This window comes from Stegodyphus dumicola, chromosome 3 (genome assembly GCF_044657685.1).
Source record: "Stegodyphus dumicola isolate Sdum_Otavi_A_Nest chromosome 3, ASM4465768v1".
NCBI classification, from domain to species: domain Eukaryota; kingdom Metazoa; phylum Arthropoda; class Arachnida; order Araneae; family Eresidae; genus Stegodyphus; species Stegodyphus dumicola.
In genome coordinates, this window is record NC_140770.1 from 270,850,489 (window position 1) to 270,874,742 (window position 24,254).

Sequence of the window (24,254 nt, forward strand, 5' to 3'; positions counted from 1 at the left end):
TCATGTGAAATATTCACCCGCCTTTATGCGTTAATGGTCGGGGAAGGAAAAGAAACGGACTGGACGCGTAATGGACGGGGACGGGAATTTCGGTATTTTAAGCATACAGGTTAGCGAAGGTTTCGGTTTTCTAAGGGTTAAATGTTTCCTCACTAAGACGTAGAAGCATTAATGAGATTATAAATAATTATAGAAAATTTACCATTCCACATTTGAAAGCAATTTATTATAGAAGAACTTATTATCTCCACAAAGTTTATAATGGCTATATATTTACGTGAGTCAACTGCACAAATAAATCAGAATCCATAGGACGTTTTTTAATTTTCTCCACTTTAGTTTTCACCTGAATGTAACATTTTTGTTTGCTGCGGATTTATAGGAATAACCTTAAATTATATCGCAAATAAATAACCAAAATGAGCAAGAAAAATTGAATCTTGACTAAACAAATTCCTTACAGCATATAATATAAGCAAACTTGACGGAAATATGCATCAAGTTACATTTTCTTCAGTAAGCTGGAAATCGTGATTTAACCTTTAGTTATACGCTGAGAGAACAATATAAATGTAATCAAGCGAGCTGATTTGGAGAAATCAGCCTAAATGCTTTTATTTAGGTAGTTTCTGAACATAGTGTAACGTCACATACTAAGGTAATAGCCCAAAGAATGAAGCTTTCAAAAAAAAAAAAAATGGTTAAAATTCTGTGATACGATGTTTCTTTTCTGTTTCAGTTTCCAGATTAAATAATACACATTACTTATTTAAACTTTGAAGCAATATCAGTATAAATAAAACAAGTTTAATTTGAGAATATTTTGGAATCAGCCACTGCTTAAAATAAATCAGTTGAACAATTTTCATTTGTGTTGCTTTTCAATTAGCATGCGAGTCAAAAAGCGAGAAAGACAAATATAATCTAAAAATTTAACTCAAAGGAGAAAGAAGTGGTCTTTCCACGTTCCCTTTTACAAAGCTAAGGATGCCGATAAGGTTTTAAAGCTGGTTTCGAAATGCAGAATTCAGAGCAAATTTTCTTTTTTCTTTTTCTTTTTTTTTAATTATTGGGTGTCGGTTTACTCTTGCGGTGTATACTGATCAACGTTCTTATTGTGAAATGTAGACTTAACTCATAGTAACGTAGACCTAAACTTACAAACGTGACAAAACGTAGACCTAACTCACAGACCTAACTTAGAACGTTGCTTTTCAAACAACGTTCCAAGAAGCAGCAGGGCTCTGCAATTCATCTGTGATCTTCTAAGAAATTGAAAAGTTAAAATCAATTTTTTGAATTCTGAATTACAATTTTTAATTTTGTTTTAGTATTTTTTTAAATACTATGAGAATGGCAAAATTAAGAACTTAAAATAATGAAGTTGCATTTTTTATCCTTATTGTTACCTAATTTTTATGTGGTAGAGTAAGCATTATTAGAAATAGCGAAAAAAACATATTTCCACTAATTTTCCGCGTCAAGGACATTGATATATTTTAAATATTTTCTTAAAACTACCTTTTCTGGGAATAGGCGCGTTTTTAATATAGAGTCTCACCCACTCTGGTAACAGGAACTAAGAACTCTGGAACGCGTAAGCGAATTATCGCTGAATATCTTGGAAATTACAACAGAGACTTGGAACAAGTGCAAAAGACCGTTTTATAAAAATTAGCTGACTAACAAAAGGCACTGCTTGTGCGCACAGAAAAGCCAATGTTTGGATAAATTCTTTGTTTACAAAAATGATCTGATGTCAATTATAAAGGAATAAAATTATGTTTTGAAACGGCCAGGTCTGAAAGTTGTTGGTTTATGCACCCATCTAACTACGCAGATTTTAAGCTACGACGCATCAAAATATCCATCCTCAGCCATGACGACCGCAAGCTGCTAAAAGTTACGAGATTTGTATACGCACTTAAAATACTAAAAAATAAAATTTTATTCCGGGAAGATTATTTAATTTTATTCTTGTTAGTAAGTATAAGTTTTGTCAAAAGTTTTGAATTAATGTTAAGAAATTTGGAAATAAGATAAGAAAATTGCCAAATGTAATAATAAAAGTGAAAGTCATAATTTCAACAATGCTATTAAAATGATTAAATATTACTTATAAATGTGAAAATTAGTATGGAAATTAGTCGTAATAATTAATGGCTATACAAAGTTTTTATAATTGTGATATTGTGTGTAAACATTTTGGGGAATTCTTCCCTGAAGTACTAAAATTGTGATGTGAATGTTCCAAAAACAAGAACTTTCTACAGACTGGACTCAAATTTTAATAGGACTCTAAAAATGTGCAATTTTTTTAAAAATAATATAGCGCTTAATATTATTAATGAACTCAAAATTTTACAACTTGTAATATTTTAACTGTTCAGTTTATTGTAATTCAGTTTAATTAAACGACTTGTAATATTTTAAAACTAATTTAAAAAAGCGTAATAATTAAGTTTAATACTAATTAAAATATGTAGTCATATTAAATTTAGGTCGTAGCAACCAAACCTTACTACGTCAGAAAAACTGGTTTAAAGATTTTGCCTAAATGTTCTAACTTTTCAACTATATGTCAGTTGGTATAAAAGCTGACCAATCACAGCGAAGCAAACATCGGTCGACGCATTCGCTGAGTCAGCTACACGATTACGCATGCATTTTAATTGTAATTCAGTTTAATTGTGAGTTAATTTTATGTTTTGTATTTTCAAAATTATCTCTTTCACATTTTGCTGCTGTAATGCTTTTTCTTTCTAAAAGACTTCTCTGTCGCTCCGTCATTTTCTTTTTGAAAAGGGGAATGTGTAATATAAAAAATATGAAAACAAAGCAGCGAGATGTAAGAAGGGTAGAAGTTACAAAAAGGAATGATGTAATTGCTTGACAAGAATATTTTTACTAAATGGGTGCATAAATACAGCTAAACTGCTATTGGTTAATTTTTACATATGTTATATAAAGAAATTTCAGATATTGTCAAGATCCATTCTTTAAAGTAGAAATAATGATTTATGCAGTACAATATATAAAGTCATATGCATCTGAAATATTATCAAGATCCATTCTTTAAACCTGGAACAATGAATTATAAAATCACGTAGATAAGAAACTTTAAAAGACAAAATAAAAGGAAATGTGAAATTACACAGCCATCATCATTACAACATTTTTATGGTGCGAAAAGTTGAAAGATATCATATAGACACCACTGAGTTCCTTGCACGCCCTATTAAATTATAAGTATTTTTGCTACATTTAATTTAATCTTATTTCCTCGAATTTCATTATAGATATATTTCTGATTCAGTTCAGTTCTTACTTTGTGGCAAGGCAAAAATATATAAATGTTTGAACATCTTCATTAAAAATTGTAAAATACAGGAAAATATAAAACATCAAATGCAGTTAAAAATAATTTTTACAATTAAAATTTCATTTTCTAAGAAAAAAAATTCAAGTAATTCGGCCAGCGGACAGGAAGGCTGTTTTTTCGGTGCACAAAACTAAAAGTTTACTTTTGGTTCCACTCGGCAAAAAGACACTGAAGGTGCAGAAACCGACTTAATTCACTATTCTGCTAAGAGCTTTCAAACGTAGACAAATGGGGTTCGATTAGGTTTAATGAGACTTAAACAACTTTAAACTGTTGCTAATTCTACAAGTATTGCCTAGAGGCATCAAAACCTTAACCGAAACATAAGAACAACATAAATCAATCATTTTTAAAGCAAAAAATGCAGAATTTACCAACACACAAGAATAAAAAAACTGAGTTCATCGACCCGAGCAACAGAGTGGGTGTGTTTATACATATATATATATCGGCAGCACCAAAAGTATATATATGTAAGATAAAAATGTATGAATCAGAATTATAATATAACTATAAACATTAAGTCTTCCTTTCTATTCTAAAATCGTAATAACTTATCTGCATTGCGTCATTCAAATTAATCATGCAATTTTACGTAACCGTTAATACCAGATGCCTCTTGACGATCAATCACCGAATTGTAAACCAAAACTTTTCTCTTCGCATGCTTCCATCTTTCATAACTATGCACTTCAGCTTTTGCTCTCTACTGTGCTAAGATGTAATTTCGCTGGCTTGCTTTCTATCCCAACAATATCAAAAATGTAAATCTTCTGTGGAAAGGCACGACTAGAGTGCCAAGTGATTGTGGCCACAAATATCAATTGGAAATAAAAATGGAATTAAAACTGCCTCGACTGCCAAGTTCTTTAAATACTACGCAATCAAATTCTTCTTCAGTATGGGTCTAATCACGCATCTACAGTGTTCCGTCTTTTCCTTGTGCTTTTAATATCACATATATATATATATATATATATATAAACGTTTGGTGCCACCGATTGTAAACAAAAAGGGAGGTGCACAACTACATGTTATTAGCAGTCCCATATACAAAATTCCAACGTTCTGATGCTACTTGTTTTTGAGTTATGCGTGATACATACGTATATAAGGACGGACACACGTCACTGAAAAAATCTCTTCTAAATTCCTTTTAAATTATTTTTTTTTATCCGTTTTGGGAAGAAGTGTCCTTTATTTTGTCCGTATGTACAGGTGTCACGCAGAAACATCGTGTAAATGGATTGGAAACTGGTCAAAATGGATATTTTCTTTGAAATAGGATAACCGAAATTTTCTGCGATCTCAATACTTCGAAGCAAAAATCAGGAAAAAGGATAAAAAATATTAATTGACAGAACGATATTTTTCACATTTTACGCTTTTTTCCAAATGAGGTTTTTCAATCTATAGGAACATTTTTCAAAATTTCTATTCTCAAACTAAAAGTTAAAATTTTACTTCACAGTGTTACTTTCTTTCCTAAATACATTGAGTAGAATTATTTGCTTTAAATTGCCCTATATTTATTAAAAATTCAAATTTTCTTGATTTAAAACTAATTTAGAAATTTAACTCTACACGTTAGAAAAAAATAGACTCACTTAAGATTTTGAATGAATTTGCAAATATCAATGCAAATCTGAAGGGGTTCTATGCAGAGAAAAAATATTTATGTAACCGTGACCCTAAGGGCGATCATGTGTCTGAAATCTCTCATTTCAAGAGCCTGCCGCGATTTCTCCCCCACCCCCCCCAAAAAAAATATAATACTGAGGATAAAAATTAAAATTTTACTTTAGCATAACAGTAATAATATGTAGTTTCCATGAGTAAAATATATTGAATCTGCAATGAGTTTTACTACGACAACAATAAAGATATTAATTAGGGTAACTTCTTTGATGTTTTTCGCTTTCGAAAATGTCTTACTCCAATTACTATGTGATTTTAATATAAAGGTTGAATAAAAAATCTGAAAGCTTTCAGATTTTATGTTACGCCCAAAGGGGCGTTTCTTTAATGTTTTGTGTGTTACCTTTATTTATTAAATATCATGTCCTTCGCTTTTAAACCGTAAAATTCAGTTCTATAGCAATATCGTAAAATAATGTTCAAATGAGAATATCTTACATTTACTTAAGTGATTCGCACTTTATAATGAATCAACGCAAAATGCCAAAATGAAATTAATAGCGCCTCTGGGCAAATTGCTCCTTTGGGCGAATAATTCCAAAATAAAATTAAACCAAGGAATGCAATAACATAAACATATAAATAGTTAAAGATAACATGGATATAATACATGTAGATGAGTATATTAATCAAGATAGTTTCAAAGTAATTTTAAAAATAAAATTAAAAATTGCACGCATTTGTTATCGTTAGGTAGTTGTTTGATCAGATATCATATATCATGAAATAAAATAAAATGCTGGTAAATTTTATACAACTGCTTTAAAATGTTCTTATTCAAATGCAGCGACAACTTTTTCAAAGAAAATGTATTGAATACAATTCGTGGTTAAAACTCACACGAGCACCGTATAAGGAAATGACGTGTGAATTCTATAAGGTTCTGTGTTCTTCGTCGGATAACTGCAAATTTAAAGATTTGTATTTAATCTAGAAAGATAAGTCTGGCGAAAATATTTTTATTTTTAATATTTCCGAAGGGAAAAAAAATCTGATATTCTAACAGGCATCGAAAACTATTGTATTACCTCGGATAAAAGACTGTATCGCATGCAAAATGGTCATTTATATTTAAAAATAAATTACAATAAAAATTGGAGATTTATGTTAAATGATCCTACAAATATGAACAACTTGGTCCATGTTATCCATAAGAAAGTTAAATAAAATGGTTTAAATGCGATGTCATGAATTTTAGTTTGCTCTTTTTTAGATGAACAAAATGCCATGGTGGGAACTCGAAAATGGTTTTTTGAACAATGGCCCAGACCATTACGAAACAGTTAAGTACTTCAAATTAATGACAGAAACTGCCAAAGCTCTTGGTGCAAATGAACATACTTCGAAGAATGAACTCAAGGAAGTTCTCGATTTCGAAATCAGGCTCATTAATGTAAGTATAAGATTTCCTCGATTTAATAGTATTCTTCATGACGTATTCAACGTATTCTTCATGACAATATTTTTTTATTTTACTTGTCCTGTCAATTGTACTGTCACTTGTACTGTCAATGATCTATGATTATTTGATATAGCCATTATTAAAATGTCATTTGAACATGAATTTTCAAGTTTCTCCAAGCAAACAGAAATTAACTGCAATGAACTATAATGTTACGAAATGCTCAGCTGCGGTAAGATAACTTCCCCGAAAAGCATGTTTGTTGTTGCCAGAAAGTGTCAAGAAAAGGCAAGGTTACTAGATTTGGCACAAAATCGCCCATTTGGTAACAGAATCGGCGATATACCATAGACGGAGCGCGAACGTTTTAGAATGAATTCTTACCGTTTCTCCCGAGAATGTTCTCAAAGACAAGTCAAAAGCTATAAATATCTTGTCTGTACCAAGGCATTCTTGATGGGACAAGGCCGAATCCAAAGAGGTTCTTCCCTGATGTGACGTCACGAGCGAACTAAGGCCATCTTCTAAGTATGAGTGTAAGCAGAGCGTACAATTAACCTAGAAGTTATGTAGCATTAACTATTCCTTAACAAGAGTAAATTTAATTTTTAGCAAGATGTATCGAAAGTTAAGCTGATTTACTAGCTCACTTTAATGTTTTTCTTCAATTCATTCTGTTTGACCTGCACTTCTTAAATTTAGTTCGTGATACAAACAAATATTTTTATGATAAATACAAGCTAAAGAGACTGCCCCCCCATTTTTATTCATGTTCTTACACGTATTTATTACATATGCCATAACAAATATGTCATAACACTCATGTTAAATATTATAACAATCTAGTAAATTTCTCTTGTACCTTCCATTTTTCAAACTATGTATCAAACACGAATCCCATAATGCTTTATCAGAATAATTCCTGCTTCTGAATTAGACAAGAATAATAATATTAAAAAAATTCTTAAAAGTTAAAAAATATTGAGCTCGAGCTTGTACGTATATTTTGTACATTCACTAAGCTTAAATAGGAGTGCATTAATAATGATAGTCTACAGAGTATCAATTATATAGAATTAAATAATTCACTGCAATTCCTTTAGTAATTATTTAATTAAGGTGCATAATACAGTGTTAGTTGAATTTTTACAGATGCCGCGAAAATGTTGCGTTCCGAGATGCAAGTCAAATTACTATCCAAATAAGCTTTAAATTTTTATATTCAGTGAAAAATTATTCAATGATAAATAACTGGAAAACGTTTTTATTTTGATATGCAGTACGAAGAAATAAGTATATTAGATTTTAATTTGTTTAATAATATAGGTGTATTTGCTATTCTGGAAAACATTATATATACATATATGTGTGTGTTTCAGCATGTGTTTGTGAATGTCAAAATTTGAAGGAATTAGAATAATCTGTATTGTATATTATGAAGCTACATCTAAAATACAAAACCTGAAGTTGCAAAATACATACAAAATACAAAACTTGAAGTTATACTTCAGGTTTTGTATTCATTTTATACGAGGGGAAAACCTATGTGTAAATCAAATAGTAAAGAAATGGAATGCGATTATATTGCTGTGTTCTCAGATAACATATTTTTATCTTAAAATTATCTGATATAAACACTGATATGTAAATAATAAGAAAACTTATCTGAGAAGCATAATTTTCTGTTGAATGTCAATCTTTTGACTAAATTTGAAACATAAATTTTTGAAGCTTTCGAATTTCTGGGTAATGTCTTTTATATGAGAGAGCAAAAATATAGTTTCTTGCATTGCTTGGAAATAAGTGCAAATATTCAGTTGTGATTTAATTTTGAATGCCAGTCACACTGCGGTTAAAATTTTGGTATAATATTCATTTTCACCGGTGCAGAACTATTTGATTTTGCAGTGTTTATGCTATTAAACTGCACATAATGTTATGTAACAAAAATATAGTATTGTAAAGAAATTGTAAATATAGTATTGTAAAGAAATCGTAAATATAGTATTGTGAAGAAATTGTAAATATAGTACTGTAAAGAAATTGTAAATATAGTATTGTACAGAATGTTACCATTAGCAAGCAAAAATTAATATTATTTGAGAAACTTCCCTCCGATGCAACCCCATCGTCTAAGTGTAAAAGATTAGTAATCAGTTCTTCAGTATTTTTTGTAAATAATGTTAATAGGAATAGAAAAATATATTTGTTTCCCATATACTACCAGGGAAAAAAAAGCACGCCAACCCAAGATCATCTTGGCTGACCGTCCCTGGTTGTGACTTCATCAAACTTTAACTTCGGCCTTCTCCCATCAAAATGGCCTTGTCTGTACACGGAGGAACAGTGTATCTTGAGTATGTTCAGTAGTTCTGTCTTGAGTTCAAAGATTAGCTTGAGAGCGAACGACCGAGTCGAGAGCTGTGCTTGAGTGCTTTGTCGTAAAGCTGTCTTCACCGTTATAGCCTGAAGGCTGAGTTGCTGATTTTTTCAGCCTGTTTATCGTAGTTTTTCGACGGCTGTAAACGTGTCTTTGGAACTCCCCTGTGTAATAATGACGAATAAATTGTGTTTTGATTCTTCGTCAAGTGTTGTCATCAATCATTCCAAATCCACGAATAAGTAAAACGCAACAATATGCAAAAGTACGCAGAAAACATCCTGTCTTGCAGTAAATATGCTTCAAACATTATGGAGTAATAAGCAATTTTAAAATATCAAAATACACCAAAAATGTGTACACATTTAAAAGCTCGCTATCTTCGTAACTGATTGTTTCTTGATCGTTAAAATGCGTGTATTTATTTCGAAGTCCTTGATATCGTATTTGCTCTTTGAATTATGTTCCAGATATCATAAACTATCTTCTTCGCCGCCAACTTAAAATTGCTTAATATACCATGAACAACATTGTGGGCAAACAAAACAGTATTTTAGTATTTTTTTAAATTTAGTATTTTAACATATAATTGATATGAATTATTATTTAAAAATAATCAATTATAATTTCCTAAGAGGTCGACCTATTTAGATTTCTGAAGTTTTATTGCTAAGCCTTTGATTCGGAGTCTTGATTTTGATCGGACCGTGTCTTTTAGATCCATCGCGCCTATTCGTATTTCTATTACATAATTGATTTGTGATAGCATAGAAAGAGCCAAACATATCGTATAATTTTCTTACAAGGAAGCAATATTGAAAAAGTTATTAGATACATCAACTGGCGAAAATGTATTGACGAAAATGAGGATGGAAATGATCAGGAAATTTTAGTTCACATGGCACTGAGTCTCAGAAATAGTTATGGATTCTGAAAACAAGAGTGATAATGACATTAATTGTTTTATTGGATAAAACATTATCGGAAACGATCGAAAAAATCTGATGCGGACACCACATGTCTTTCTTGTACGGAGTAATAAATTATATTCATTTTTCATACATTTCATTTAAATTTATTTCCTCGAAATATATTAGATATATATTTCTCATTGACTTAATTCAGTTGTCCCTTTGCGGAAAGGCAAAAATAATAAAACCTCAAAATACCTTCATTAAAAAATTTAAAACTATAGAAAAACTTAAACACCAAGTACAGTTTAAACAAATAAAAAGGAAATTGCAATTAAAATTAGAGTTTTTACGCAAAAGCAAGAAAATAGGCTAGCAGGCAAAAGTTCAGATTTTTCTGCGCAAAGCACTGAAAGTCTACTTTTGGTCCTACTCGGCAAAAAGACACTGAAGGTGCGGAAACTGACTTATTTCACTATTCCTTTAAGTTTCAAATCTAAAAAAAATATGGCTACTATGATAAAAAAAAGATAGGCTTAGCCGCACTTAAACAACTTTTAAATTGTTAATAATTCTACAACTATTGAATGCAGATTATTAAAGGCATAAAACCCTTAACCGCAAGATAAGAACAACATAATTCACTCATTTTGAAATAAAAAGTTCACAATTTATAAACATATAAGAATAAAAAAACTGAGCTCAGAGTCGAGTAAAATAGTGAGTACATACAGGGTTGGACAAAAATATGGAAACACCTTTAAAAAAACATTTTTCTTTGCTTAATATGGTGTAGGAAACCCGTTGGCATCCAAAACAGCTTGCAGTCTTCTCGGAATGGATAAATACAATTCCTGTATGTTTGCCAAGGGAATATTATACCATTCTTCCTGCAAAACGGTGGCAAGTTCAGATAAGATGTTGGCGGTGGATAACGAGAACGCACTTTCCGTTCCAATGTAGGTTCAACCACAAAGGTTCGATAATATTCAGGTCTGGTGACTGTGGTGGCCGGGGGAGATGGGACAACTCCTCCTCGTGCTCAGAAAACCAGTCCTGGACAATGTGAGCTGTGTGAACAGGGGCTTTGTCGTCTTGGAAGACACCATCACCATCGGGGAACAAAGTTTGTGCCATGGGATGAACTTGATCGGCCAAAATGTTCACATAAGTCTTGGCAGTCATATGCCCTGACACAGTTATCATGGGGCTAGCGGAGAACCACGATATGGCTGCCCAAACCATAACAGAACCCCCGCCATGTTTCACTCTTGGCAACAAGCAGTCTGTATTATAGGCTTGAGATGGCATTCTCCAGACGTAAACTCGGCCAGAAGTGGGAAACAATGTGAAAGAAGACTCGTCATACCATATTACTCGCTTCCACTGCTCTATAGTCCAGGCTTTATGACTTAAACACCACCTTTTCCTGTTACGAGCATTAGCATCACTGATGAGTGGCTTCTCAATTGCAGCACGGCCAGCAATTCCCTGTTTATGAAGCTCCCTTCTAATTGTTTTGGTACGCACAGGGTTCGGTAACACAACATTCATTTCAGCAGTAACTTTTGCAGCTGTGGTCTTCTTATTTTTCGTCACAGTTGCCCTTAATGATCGTCTGTCACGATCACTCAGGACACACTTTCGTCCGCGCTGTGATTTAGCAGATGATGTTTTTTCGCTTTTCAAATATGCGGAATAAATCTTCGATACAGTACCTCTTGAAACACTAAACACCTCGGCTACTTTGCTTACGGAAGCACCTACCATGCGTGCTCCAACAATTTGCCCACGTTCGAAGTCTGTTAACTCTGACATAATGCAATGACAACCTCACATAACAGTACTCCGACAACAACTGAACTGTTTAGCACATTTACGAAGTTGTATAGGTGGCGTCAGTAGTCAAAAACGCCAGCGCCACCTACATATTTCATTAAAATCAATCTTTCTTTTCAAACATGCATTTCACAAGGTGTTTCCATATTTTTGTCCATCTACTGTATATATATATATACTTTTGGTCCGGCCAATTTAAACAAAAAAGCAAGGAGCACATCTACATGTTATAGCAATCCCTATATACAGACTTTTAACGTTCTTAGGCTACTTATTTTTGAGTTATGCGAGATACGTACGTACGAACAGCCGCCACGAAAAAGTCTCTTCAGAATTCATTTTAAATCAGTTTCATAATTTTTTGGGAGTCCTTTTTCTGTCTTTACGCGCAGATGTGATTAAAAAACATCGTTCAGTTGCATTCGATAGCGGTCAAAGTGGATATTTTCGTTAAAATATGATACCCGAAAATACCATAAAAGTTATTATCGGCATAGATGTATATCGACCTTTTCAAAAGATTTAAAATTTTTTCTCCATAAAACACAAACCGGGTTTTTTGGACCCAGTGCTCGCGCTCGTTTAACGCGTATGAGTGTGCGTATTCTAGGATTCATTATTGTTGGGGCTTATATTTTGGCTATTTTTTAACATAAAATTAAAGGTAATTTCTAAACTTTTTCAATTAGAAATATAGTAGTAGGTTAATTGGTCTTTTATTTTTCCACACAGTTTAAGCACTTATTCAAAATTTCTTGACATTCTCACCTACGGTTTCAGGAAAAACAACAAAAAAGATAATTTTAAGTATAATTTTCAAGCAGGAAAATTTTAGGTATAAGTTCTTTCAAATTCTGTAATTACATTACTTTCGTCAATAACAAATAAACATAAAAATATAGGGTGAAGTTTTTAAATCCACTTAATTATACATTTAAACAGTGTTGAATGCACGATCACCGTAAGTTTAATTGAAACAATGAGAATAGAGTAATCGAATTTTTCTTCTTATTTCAAACTTAACTATACTTTTAAAGATACTTTTGTATTAACCGCAATAATTCGCCATTTTATAAAGCTACTGAAATCAACCAAAATCGACCGTTTGTGTTTACATAAAATGAAGGGAAATTTATAACATTTTTACAGGACACTAATAATTTCTTGAAATTTTAACCAGTGGTTTCACCAAATTTATACGAAGTCTTTTCTTTTAAAAAAAGAGCGATACAAACGTTTGTAAGATGTCAATAAAAAACACAAAAATATTTTTTTAATTATTTAAATACACTTGACCCGATAAAATACGATTTCATTTAACTGACGGAATGAAATGTAATCAGAGAATCTTTAATAGCGTTATAAAAGCACTGCATTTTCACAGTTTTTTTTTCCTCTGAATAGAGACCATTTCTGCCAGACAAAAAATTATTTCCCGCCATTATAGGCAAAGGAAATCAAAAGTCATTACGTAAAACCAGATTATCTAAAATGTCTGTAACGTCAGTATGTTAGTAATGAACACGATCATAATCTCCTTATAATTTGAGAATATGACTATTCGCAACATTTATTTATGAAAATAATATTAAAATATCAAAACTTAAATATCAGAAATAGATATTATACAAATAATAAAATAAATTTTTAGTGTAAAAAACGTTTCTGATATGAAACCGAAAAAGAAAGGATTGGTTCTGTTTATTTGATTATGGCAAAACACTCAATGGCTTATTGCCTACGGGCAGGGATGCCGTGGTGGAGGACTTTCTGAAGGAAACTAGCTCGTATTCACGCAACACATGGGGAAAACCACGAAGACTAACCATGCAGCCAGCCTACTCGGCTGGAATCGAACCCAAGCCAGATAGAGCTATCAGCTATCATCATAAATTACCGCGGCTAATCATTTCATCAACAAGCTACGGATCTATCTGCCTAAGGGGTGGGATATCTTCGTGCAGGACTTTCTAAAGAAAACTGACTTGTGACGCTACGGAAAATAACGGAAGCGGATGTGCAACGAGCTCGTTCACCGAGATTTGAGCCCTCAATCGACCTATCAGTGTTTAGTGACTTTACTGCTCGGTCACTTTAGGGCCTTCGAAATAGAAATAATGGAACGGATTTGCAAAGAAAAATAAATGGCATTTTCTGAATTAAAAAATTAAGTCACAATTGAATGTTGCACAATTTTATTACAATCGTCGGCACGTACACATTTTTTTTTTTTTTTTTTTTTTTTTGTGTGTGTGTGTGTGTGCGTCCTGAATATATGAGAACTGTGTGGTTTGAACATATATCTCCATTATTTTACAGCGATGAATTTGCAACCGCATAGATGGTTCCATCCAAAGGTGTTTTTATATTTAATAAGGTACGCTGCACAAGAAAAGGGACACTTCTATATCTCCCGTTTTACTGGGCTTATTTGCGAAATTCAGCTTACGTTTTTCATGTCTCTAAAGCGTGAATTAGTATGTGTATTAGATTTATATATTTTCATTATAGATTCATACACAAAATAGGACTTTTTCTGAAATGACATGGCACTTTTTTTTTTCATATTTCGATTTTACGACTCACTCCAATTATGCCAAACTTCCAGGTTTTGTAAAAATCGCACGAGTATTTTTTAAAACATTAGCTCTCAAAATTTTAGCTCCTCCAGGTTAATTGAATTAGGTATATATTTATTAACATCTTTTATTTATAAAACATTTTTGACTCTTCCTTTCACATTTCGAAATTTAGGTTGATTCCAAATAAAATTCCTCCTTTTTTTTCTATTTATTTTTAAATTTTGTATTTTTAAATAATTTTTATAAATTTATCGAAAACATTTTCTATTATATCCTATGAAATGTTTACCACCATCACATCTTAAAGTAGATGTATTTCTAAGCATAACTACAAAAAATTAGAGTTTTTTTATTCAAAATTTCTTGAGATATACGTGAATTTACATATTGGCGCCTTTTGAAATTTGGAATAATAATTATAAGCGATAATAACGCCAAATGTGGTTTGCGTAATTTCCTAAAATTATTTGAAAATATGAACGATGCCTTTTTTTTCCGTTCCTGTACAATGAAGAAAAAAAAAAAAAAAAGAAAGGAAAATAGGTTGCAATAAATTAAGAAGTTCGCCAAGTGAATTATTCTTATCGTTAACTGAAACGTGCGCCAAGATAAATTATCAATTTTCTCCATAAATTTCTCACCAAAAATTACAAAATTTAAAATCTAGGCATAATTTGCGTCGTAGAATCAAAATATGGAAAACATTCCTATGTTATTCCAGAAAAAGTCCGATTTTGTGTCAAAATACCTATTTATATTTCATTTCTGAGGCTACAGATTAGAACAATGCTATACATAAATCTATATACTCCTAAGTTGCGCTTTGGAGACATGGAAAACGCAGTTTGAATTTCGTGAATCGCCGCAGTAGAACGGGAGATTAAACCTTAAACTGTCTTTTTTTTCCCTTCGCAGTGTACATATCATATGACGTAATATGTAATATCAAATTATAATGTGAATGATTGCACAGACTAAAACTACGTACATTTAAATAATAAGCGTAATAAATTTAAAACACACGTTATGAAAATCTTATGTACAAAATGAAACCAGTATATTTAATTACATTTCGCATGGTTAACTTGAAGGAAATTTAACAAATTTCCCTAGAGAAAGAGAATCAATATTAATTATAGCGACTGTTTAAGCTATTCACTCACTCTTCGGATTCATGCTTTACGAGGGAAAACAAATATGAACTAAGACTTCTTTGAGGCGTTTCTAGAGTTATGCAAAGCAATTGTTATCCAATGAGGAAGAACGCAACGATAAATTAAGCAATTTTGATTGTCACCTAATTAATATATCATACACTTTTTTATTTGATTCTATTTTATATAGATTACTTTAGAACATTGGAAAGAAGAGAATGATACGTATTGCACCATCCAGGAACTTAAGGATAAAATACCGCAGGTAATTACCATGTAAAATCTTCAAGTATTACTTTAAAAAATTCTTTGAAGGATCAGTAATAATTATCTTTAGAGATAGATTTAAAGCATGAGAGATTACAAAACTTATTTCTTTAAAAAATATTGCATGTTTACAGTTTTTGGTTAACTAAGATTAAAATTTTCATTTCGGTTGTTATTCGACAAATTTCCTTGAGTCTGTCTCATCATGTATTTAGGGCCGATGGACAGTAATAAGCCTAATTTTATGCGAATAGGGAAAATGAAATAAGCAGATATTTGACGAAAAAGAAAATGAGTCGTTGATATGGAGAAATAACGTAAAACGGACACAAGAGAAATAAGGATTCTTTACAATGTAGGATTATATACCACTTCATCAAAAGTTCTTAGACGGACTTTATTTCCACAACCATTGGTTTTAGACATATATTTGGAATAATAGCTTTTACTCCTAAACAACAAAACAAAAATCCTTTGATACTCAAAAGATGAAAAATTAATAGAGACATTTAATAGTACTCTTCTGTTTTCGGTCCCGATTCAGAAAAATATATATGTTTTTGGCACATTTAATTAATTGACTAAAATTGAATATAGGTGAAATTATTTGGATGGAACTTTAGCTTTTACAACCATTTGATTAGAAAGACGAAAATCATTTAAGAACTGTTTGCTATTGTTGCTGATATAATTAGTTTTTCTATCGAAATTTTTTATGTGGTTCCATATCGCATCAGACTGAAAAATATATGAATATGAATCGTATTTTTTGCATCATTATTAGCGAAGTATTACATCGGTATTGTTCTCTCTGTAATTAGATGCATTACTATCAATCTAACTTAACTGGAATCGAGTACTTCCGCTGGTATCTAATAAATGTAAATTTTTACGTTTATAGTTTTCTTAGCGGCGATAAATCTATTATCAACAAATTTGCATGATAGTTGAATGCTTAACTTCCTCTATTCGCGATATATTATTTTAAATATCTGCTCGGAAACAAGAAAAGATGGGAAATACTTTTTTTAATCTCCCCACAGTTTGATTGGATGAAATTTTTCAAACCTGTATGGAATAACGAAATCCTTGAAAATGAAACCGTGCTCATTAGTGATGAGGATTACATCATGAACGTTGGCAGTTTGATCGCAAATGCAAAGAAAAGGTAAGTCGAAAAGTGTTTTGTATTTTCTACGTAGCTATTTGAAATAGATTTCTATAAATATAGTATGTGAACCTTAAATACGAAGAGAGAGAGAGGTGTTAAAAAACCATAAATCAAGATCTTCCGCTGTTTATGCTAATAATAAACTTAACAAAAAATATTATTTTTAATTTTTCGAACTTTAAACAGGATATTCCTTGAAATTACTATTGAAAAAACTTTAAACTAACACTTCATAAAATTCATATGACTAATTGAATGCAATTAATTAAATGTAAAGGAAACAGGAATGTAAGAAATCATTGCTTACTTTAGAAGTCAAGCAATAAAAATCAGCATTACATTTGAAAATTTTCCAGGTCTAGTTTCGATGGTTTTACCGAATTATCACCCTCGGCTGTTAAAGTGCAAATGAACGAGAAAAGACAAGAATGGCTGGACAAGAGTTAAGCTAGTGGAGTCATTTATTGATGAAACAAGAAAATTAAAACATATTTTCCTTAGAGGCTGAAGGTAAAGATGGATTGTAATTAGGGTCATTAAACTAAAACAGAAAGACTTTTTTGAACGTGAAACGCCTCTAGACATTTTAATTCGCCAATGAAAGATGTTTTTTGAGTAATTTTGGCTGCAAAAAAATGGAAAGTGTGATTTTCGGATCAACACTGCTGAGCAACCAAGCACTTCTGTGTTTCTAGTTTCCTAACATATGTGTTCTGTAAAATATGTGCAATTTTACAGCTAATTGATGGAAGGAAAGTAATGACAACAGATTTCTTATAATCTCCTAAGTATGTGCTTCTGGATGTGTTGAGATGAGCATTTTTTAAACTGCTTGGTTATTAATGTTGGATGAAAAGCCCCTGTGAGTAGCTACTGCTTTTAAATAATTTAATTCTTGATCAAGAACCCATTTGGAGAAGCGAACTTAAAGTGCCCGGAAAACAAAGGAATAAAATGAAGCTAACTTTTGCTTAGTCGGATGACGTGATTTGAATTGTGGTGGAAGGCAAACAGTAGTACTAAAGTTAGATGTGTTACTTGGATCAAAATGTCGAGGAACAGAAGCGAATTGAATTCATTTGAACTCTGTCAGCTAAGGGTGATGGTTTGGTAAAATCATCGAAACTAGCCCTGGAAAATTTGCAAATATAACGCTGATTTTTGTTGTTTGACTTCTAAATTAATCTTTGTTCGGCGTGTTATTTTAACCTAAAACTTTGCTTATGAAGCTAAAGCTTATATTAATTTAAGAGAGTATGCTTTTATTGATTCTTTAATTAGATAAAAAAAAAAATTACTATTTTTTTAAAATCGCTCGATACTTGGAGATAGTCAAAGTTATTATTGGAAAACATGTCCAAACATCGACAGCAAAATCTGAGCTGCACTTCCATGCCCTATGACACAAAGTACACGCAACTTCACTAATGGACCTGACAAATCAATAAATCTTAGTAGCTTGATAGGTCGGCAAGTAGCACAAATGGTGGCTTGTCCAGTGGAATATTTTGCGTAAGTCTTAAATTTGCAAGAAACAAGCACAGAAATAGATTGATTGAAGAAACGCTAGATAACCGCATTTGAATGGCTGCCACTAAGTACTCTAAAAACATTAAAAATCTTGTTGATGACTGAAAAGAGTAGTTCCACAAAGAAATCAGATAAGAATCCCACTCCCTGTAGAATTTCGAATATTAAAAAGAATTTTCTTCTATGACTCTTATAGTTGCAGCATATTTTGTCATTTATTGCGTAATTTAAATGTTAAAAAAGCGTCTGAAAGCAAGATAATTGTTTCAAAGTATGATCTAAAATTAAAATTATTGCTTGTTTCAACGTCAGCTGCCTGTAAAGGCCAAGGTACTTAGTGCAGTTCGCGAACCTCAATACTGCGTATCATGCATAAATTGTTACTTATTTATTTGATTACGAAAGCAATTCTGTGCAAAAATATACTTCCTGCTTGTAACATAGTTTGCTTATCGCTTTGGACAAATTTGTCTATCACATGAAGATACTCTATGTCACACGTTAACAGTTAGTAAAAGCCACAGACATTAGAAATCATTTTATTGTAAAGGATAATTGTTTGTAAAATTAAATTAACTGATGAATAAAATCCCAATAATTCGATTGATACATATTTTAAAATTATTTAATGGATTGTGTATAAATATTTTGAAGGAGATAGCGAAAGCTTTTCGACAAATATATTTCAAGACGTAATCTTTATGACCTTCTGCAGTAGCACGCTTTAAATAAATATCTTCCATAATTTATACATTCCTGTTTTTTCTAAGTATAGATGCAATGGCGTAAAATTAATAAAGCATTCATTTTCTCTATGTTCAGCTAATAATTATACCATAGAAATTCTTCAGTGTGGTTCATTTTTGTGAATCCTCTTAAACGCCATTTTCAATTACTTCCTTTATTCTTACGTATTACGTATATATTCTTACGTCTAGATATTCTTACGCATACGTTTTATTATTTATTCTTATGTACGAGTATTATGCATACATTCTTACGTATAGTTATTGTTACATATACGTTTCATTTATTCTTACGTATTATGTTCAACTCGTTCCCAATTGTGTAAGCTACTTTTAGATCCGAGACATCCATATTAACGTCATGCCAAATCCCATCCGTAAGTATCAATTATTTTAATATTGATGCTTTTTGATATACTCAGAAAATTTCAGAATGCTTGCAGTTAAGTTGTAGAATCATTACATTATTTTGAAACAGGAGATGTGAAATATATGCTGTGCCCTCACTGGGACTCGAATCTTGGACCTCTGAAATACGTGTCAGATTCCAATTACATCACTAAACCGAGCGTAAAGAAGGAAGGAAATAGCCTTATAAAGTATACGAAATATCAGTGTGAGGGCAGAGAGATAACGTCGGCAGCTTAATAATGTATTCTTCTTTCCAGGGTGCTGGCCAACTACATGATATGGAAATTTGTGGAAAAATCTTTTCCCATGTTGGGTCTGGACTGGACGCCTCGTCGAGAAAAATGCTTCGACTATGTTTATGACAAATTCTCAATAATACTTGATTCCATCTACATAAGACAATACCTTCCAGAGGACATGAAGAAAGCTGTATGTATCTGTGACCTACTATAGCATAATATGTTTTTAAGACATAAGAGAAACAAGCCTGGAATAAATCCTAAAAGTGAAGAAACAACCTGTGTTAGGCATATATTTTCAGCGCAGAAAAATATATCGTTTTCGAGGGCGAACCAAATCCCTCTTCATCAGGAGCAAAGAAATCTGCAACTGAAAACCAAGTTGCATATTTATACCCTAAGGAAGTCGGGGTATAAATATGTTCAAATATTATAAGTGTAAATATGTTCGTCGGGGTATAAATATATTCATAGAATTTTCCTAATTTTTCAGTTTTCTTTATTGTTTTAACTAACAGATGGCGCTACTCTCTCTTCTTCCTTAGGGTATAAATATGTTCGTAACTTGGATTTGATTTCCAGATTTTTTTTGCTCCTGATAAAGAGGGACTTCGTGCGCCCTGGAAACCGATAGAGTTTCTTTGCTAAAATTCTACCCCTAACAATGGTTGTTGCTTCACTTTTCAGATAATATTTTTAGTTTATACATTAACTTTGGTAACGTATTTCGTTTAGACGATTCAAAAAGTAAATGCTTGTCACTTTACAGTCTATTTATTAGTAACTAAAATCAAATGATACTTAAGGAGAGAGGTCAGGATAAGGATACAGAGATCCTCATTATGATATATGAAAAACACATGAAAAATTGCAATTATTTATCATTATCTCGAATAAGAAACTATTGTTTACTTATTCGCTTTATTTCACATATAATTAACAGGACGCCTAGCTTTGTGCCTCACGAGATTTTTATTCATAGATAATATTCAGTATTTATAGAGTACCTGTAAGATGAAAAAGGTTGAACTTTATTCCGTTACTGAAATAACAGGAAATATTCATATCAAAATTAAAACAAGAATAATTCAGAAAAATTAACAGGTAATAATAAAATGGATATAAATCTTATAAAACTGTTAACTGAAAAATAACAGGTTTGTTTTGTTTATTAGATTACGGCAAAGCACTTGAGGCTTATCTGCCTTGAGGGATGCTTTCGTGGAGGACTTTTTAAGGGAAACTGGCTCGTATACACTGAAAAATAACAGAAAGTCCTTGTTTTTTTAAAAACCAGCCGAGAATTTTCAGCATAGCCCTCGTTTCTGAATTACATCTAGATCATTATGAAGTCTTGAAAAATTATTTAGTCAAAATAATCAAAGCGCTTCAAAAGAGCAAAAAAAGCAAAAAAAAAAAAAAAAAAAAAAAATAAATATTTATACATGAATTAATCACCATGATATAATCTGTTCCGACGTGACTCTAAAATAAATATTTGAAAAATTAACACAAAATAAACATTAATAGAATAATACTCGAGAGACAAACTAGAAAATGCATTGGGTAACTCTAAATGCAACGTGGCAAGAAAATTTCATATCCAAACAAAAAGCAGAATTTTTAAAAATTTTGTAAACCCAAAGAAACATGCTAAACTGAAAGCAAAATTTTTTAACGAAATTAATTTATTAGAATGAAATTTATTAAATAAAAATGCAAAAAAAATGCAAAAATATTTGAAATTGAGGAAACTCAAAAACCAATACAAAAATGGAAGACTTATAGCCAAAAATAGATAAAGAAAAAAATTAATATAAATGAAAGAAATTAAATAGATTAATATGCATAAAAATTAGAAAAATTTAAAATAAAATCGATACAAAGAAAAATTCAGATAAACTAGTCATGTAATTTTGCTTCATTGAGTTTTAATTTCCAGTTAGTCTCCAGTTCTTTTAATTCCATTTTAATTTCATTCAAATTAATGTATTTGAATTGATTAATTCAGTTTTGTCTTATTTTTCCGAATTTCAAGGACACTGCTTTTAAATATTTCTTATTGTTCCATTTAAGCTATAGGTGCTCCATTTTATGGTTTTATTCCCAAATGAAAATTTTTTCTGCATTAATTATTGTTTTAAATTCTTACTTAAATAATTTTAATTAATTTATTGTGAATAAATTCGTTTCGTCCTACTTAAATTCGTCGTTAACTTTAAAAAATTTTAGCTTTTATTTTACAATAGCTACTTTTGATTTGTAACTTCTTTGGCAGTTCTTTTCTTTTGTTTCGAAATTTAAGTAACATTTATTTAGCAAATTGCATTTAATATTTGTTTAGCGCCTTGTTGGATTTACCCAATTGTTATTCTTTATATTTTTCTTTTTCTTTACCAATTTGTTTTTAATTCATCCAATAACTATTCAAATTTCTCACTCGAAAATTTATTTCATAATTTGAGCAATTAGCTTTCGCAGTTAGCAGTTTCCTTTTATATTTTATATTTTACGCATTCCTCCTTCAAAGAGAAAAATGCTTAGCAACAGAAAACCTTTTAGAAAAAGGAATTAGAACGTTGGCGAATGTATGTGTATAGTATTTACAATATATGCTTTTCTTGCGACATGGAAAATTATTTTTATGATTAACATTGAAAATGATTAACCTTTAGATTTCACACTATGCCCAAACATTTTGTTCATGAACTCCCTCCTACCTTAACATAACGACACACAATTTAATTTAGAAGTATTACAAAAAATATTATATAATATCTAAACTAAATATACAGTTCAATTTTTTAAAAGTTTATGAGTTCTCTTTCTCTCAAACTAGAAGCGCTTAAAGCTTTCCGAATTACCTATTCAAAAATCATATAAATTTCCCTAAATTTGTAGTCCTTAGCGTTTGAAAAAACAATGTAAAGTTCACTTATTTAAAATCTTTGCTTTATTAGTATTTTGTAATTCTTTTCAGTTTTTCTCTTAAAAGTCTTTTGCAAAACTGTTATTTCAGTATAAAATCATATTTTCTTATCGGAGAGCAATGTAAAATGGACTTTGGAAAATAATAAACAAAGAAATGTAATAAAATACAGTACAATAACAAAAACGTAAATAAAAATATAGGTTGGTTCTCCAGAAGCGAATCAGCATAACTACATGCTGATGGTTGTGGGATTCTTAAATACAATAATAAATAAAAGGCTCTGTTTTTTATACAAGCTAACTGACTTTTAGCATCGCATAAATATTTCAAAGTTATTAATTATGATTTACGGCCATAAGGATTTTTCAGTGTTGTATAATTGAAATATAAACATAAATATAAAAGATTCAAATTAAAAATAATAGCTTGCACATTAAAGTTAGTTCTTATAAATTTAATGAATAAATGTTTTACATTCCCCTACAACAATGTATAAAAACATTAATTTGTGTAATGTGTGTTGTAACACTTTGCGCTAAACTATGGCTAGAGGAATGCGAGTGCTGAAGCTCTCTACCATAGAAATAGCTGTCTGCCCTAAAAAAAAAAAATTAATTTCAACTATTAGGGGTATATCTAGGGGGACAAAGGGAGAGTACTTTCACTGCCTGTATCCTCCCTAAGGAGGTGGTGCAAGGAGTAATGCACATAGTGTAAATATCGGGTTGGAATACTGCAAAATAAACTTTTATCACCTAATAATCTAGTTTCTGGCCAGATTTCATACTTTAGTTTTGAGTTAGAGACGTTGGCTCATTTCGAAGCAGGAAAGATGGAAAAGGAGCAACGCCTTCGCCGGGAATCGAACCACGGATATCTGGAATACGCGCCGAGCGTGCTAACCTTGTACACTACGAAGGCATTCTAAGAAGGCGGAACAAATACCTTATATACCCCCCTTTTAAAGGAAGATTGGGGTTTTAGGAGACCCAATCGCCAAATCCTGGTGGTGCAGAATCATCGTCAACCACCTTTTTTAGTTCGGGCGCCACTGTAGAGTCATTAAGTTATTTCGAAGCAGGAAAGATGAAAAAATAGCAACACCTTCATCGGGAATCGAACGACGGACCTCTGGGATACGCGCTCAGCGTGCTGACCACTACACTATGAAGGCATGCTAAGAAGGGAGAAATACCTTATAATAGTTTTTCCTGTTCTCATCTTTAGGAGAAGGTGTATAACAAATTTCGAGTTGAAAATCTCTGGAAAGAAAAAAAGAGTAAGCTAAGAAAAGAGCCAGAGAAAGAGAAAATCAAGAAAAACTTGAAAATAATGTGTCAAAATTAAATTATGAGTCTTCTTCTGGTTAAAAAGTCATAACAGTGTCCCAAATTATTTCTAATGATTAAAGCAAATTTTAATAAAGAATTCTGATAGGAACAGGTGTTTTACTGCTTCTAATGGCTAATTTAAATTCATTTTCTGGAATAAATAGTTTGAGATTAGCAGAATACAGAACTTTTGAATTCGGTTTAAGAAGATGATTTGATTTATTAATTCAAAAATTAAATCAGAATATTGTTTTAAAATTTAATAAGGCCCTGGAAAAA

General features: G+C 31.3%; 2 protein-coding genes across 3 annotated transcripts in view; one reads left to right on the forward strand and one right to left on the reverse strand.

The window, feature by feature from the left end:
- Window positions 1-24,254, reverse strand: part of LOC146998342 (uncharacterized) — a 255,903-nt gene that overhangs the window by 65,470 nt on the left and 166,179 nt on the right. The gene's annotated exons all lie outside the window — the stretch shown is intronic.
- The window catches only part of LOC118191220 (endothelin-converting enzyme 1-like), a 121,257-nt gene that overhangs the window by 37,327 nt on the left and 59,676 nt on the right, over window positions 1-24,254 (forward strand). For both annotated transcript variants that reach the window (XM_085814140.1, XM_085814139.1), the window contains exons 7-10: window positions 6,294-6,473; window positions 15,539-15,613; window positions 16,659-16,783; window positions 19,731-19,902. In XM_085814140.1, coding sequence (XP_085670266.1) covers window positions 6,294-6,473; window positions 15,539-15,613; window positions 16,659-16,783; window positions 19,731-19,902 — 552 coding nt within the window. The remainder of the gene's footprint in view (window positions 1-6,293; window positions 6,474-15,538; window positions 15,614-16,658; window positions 16,784-19,730; window positions 19,903-24,254) is intronic.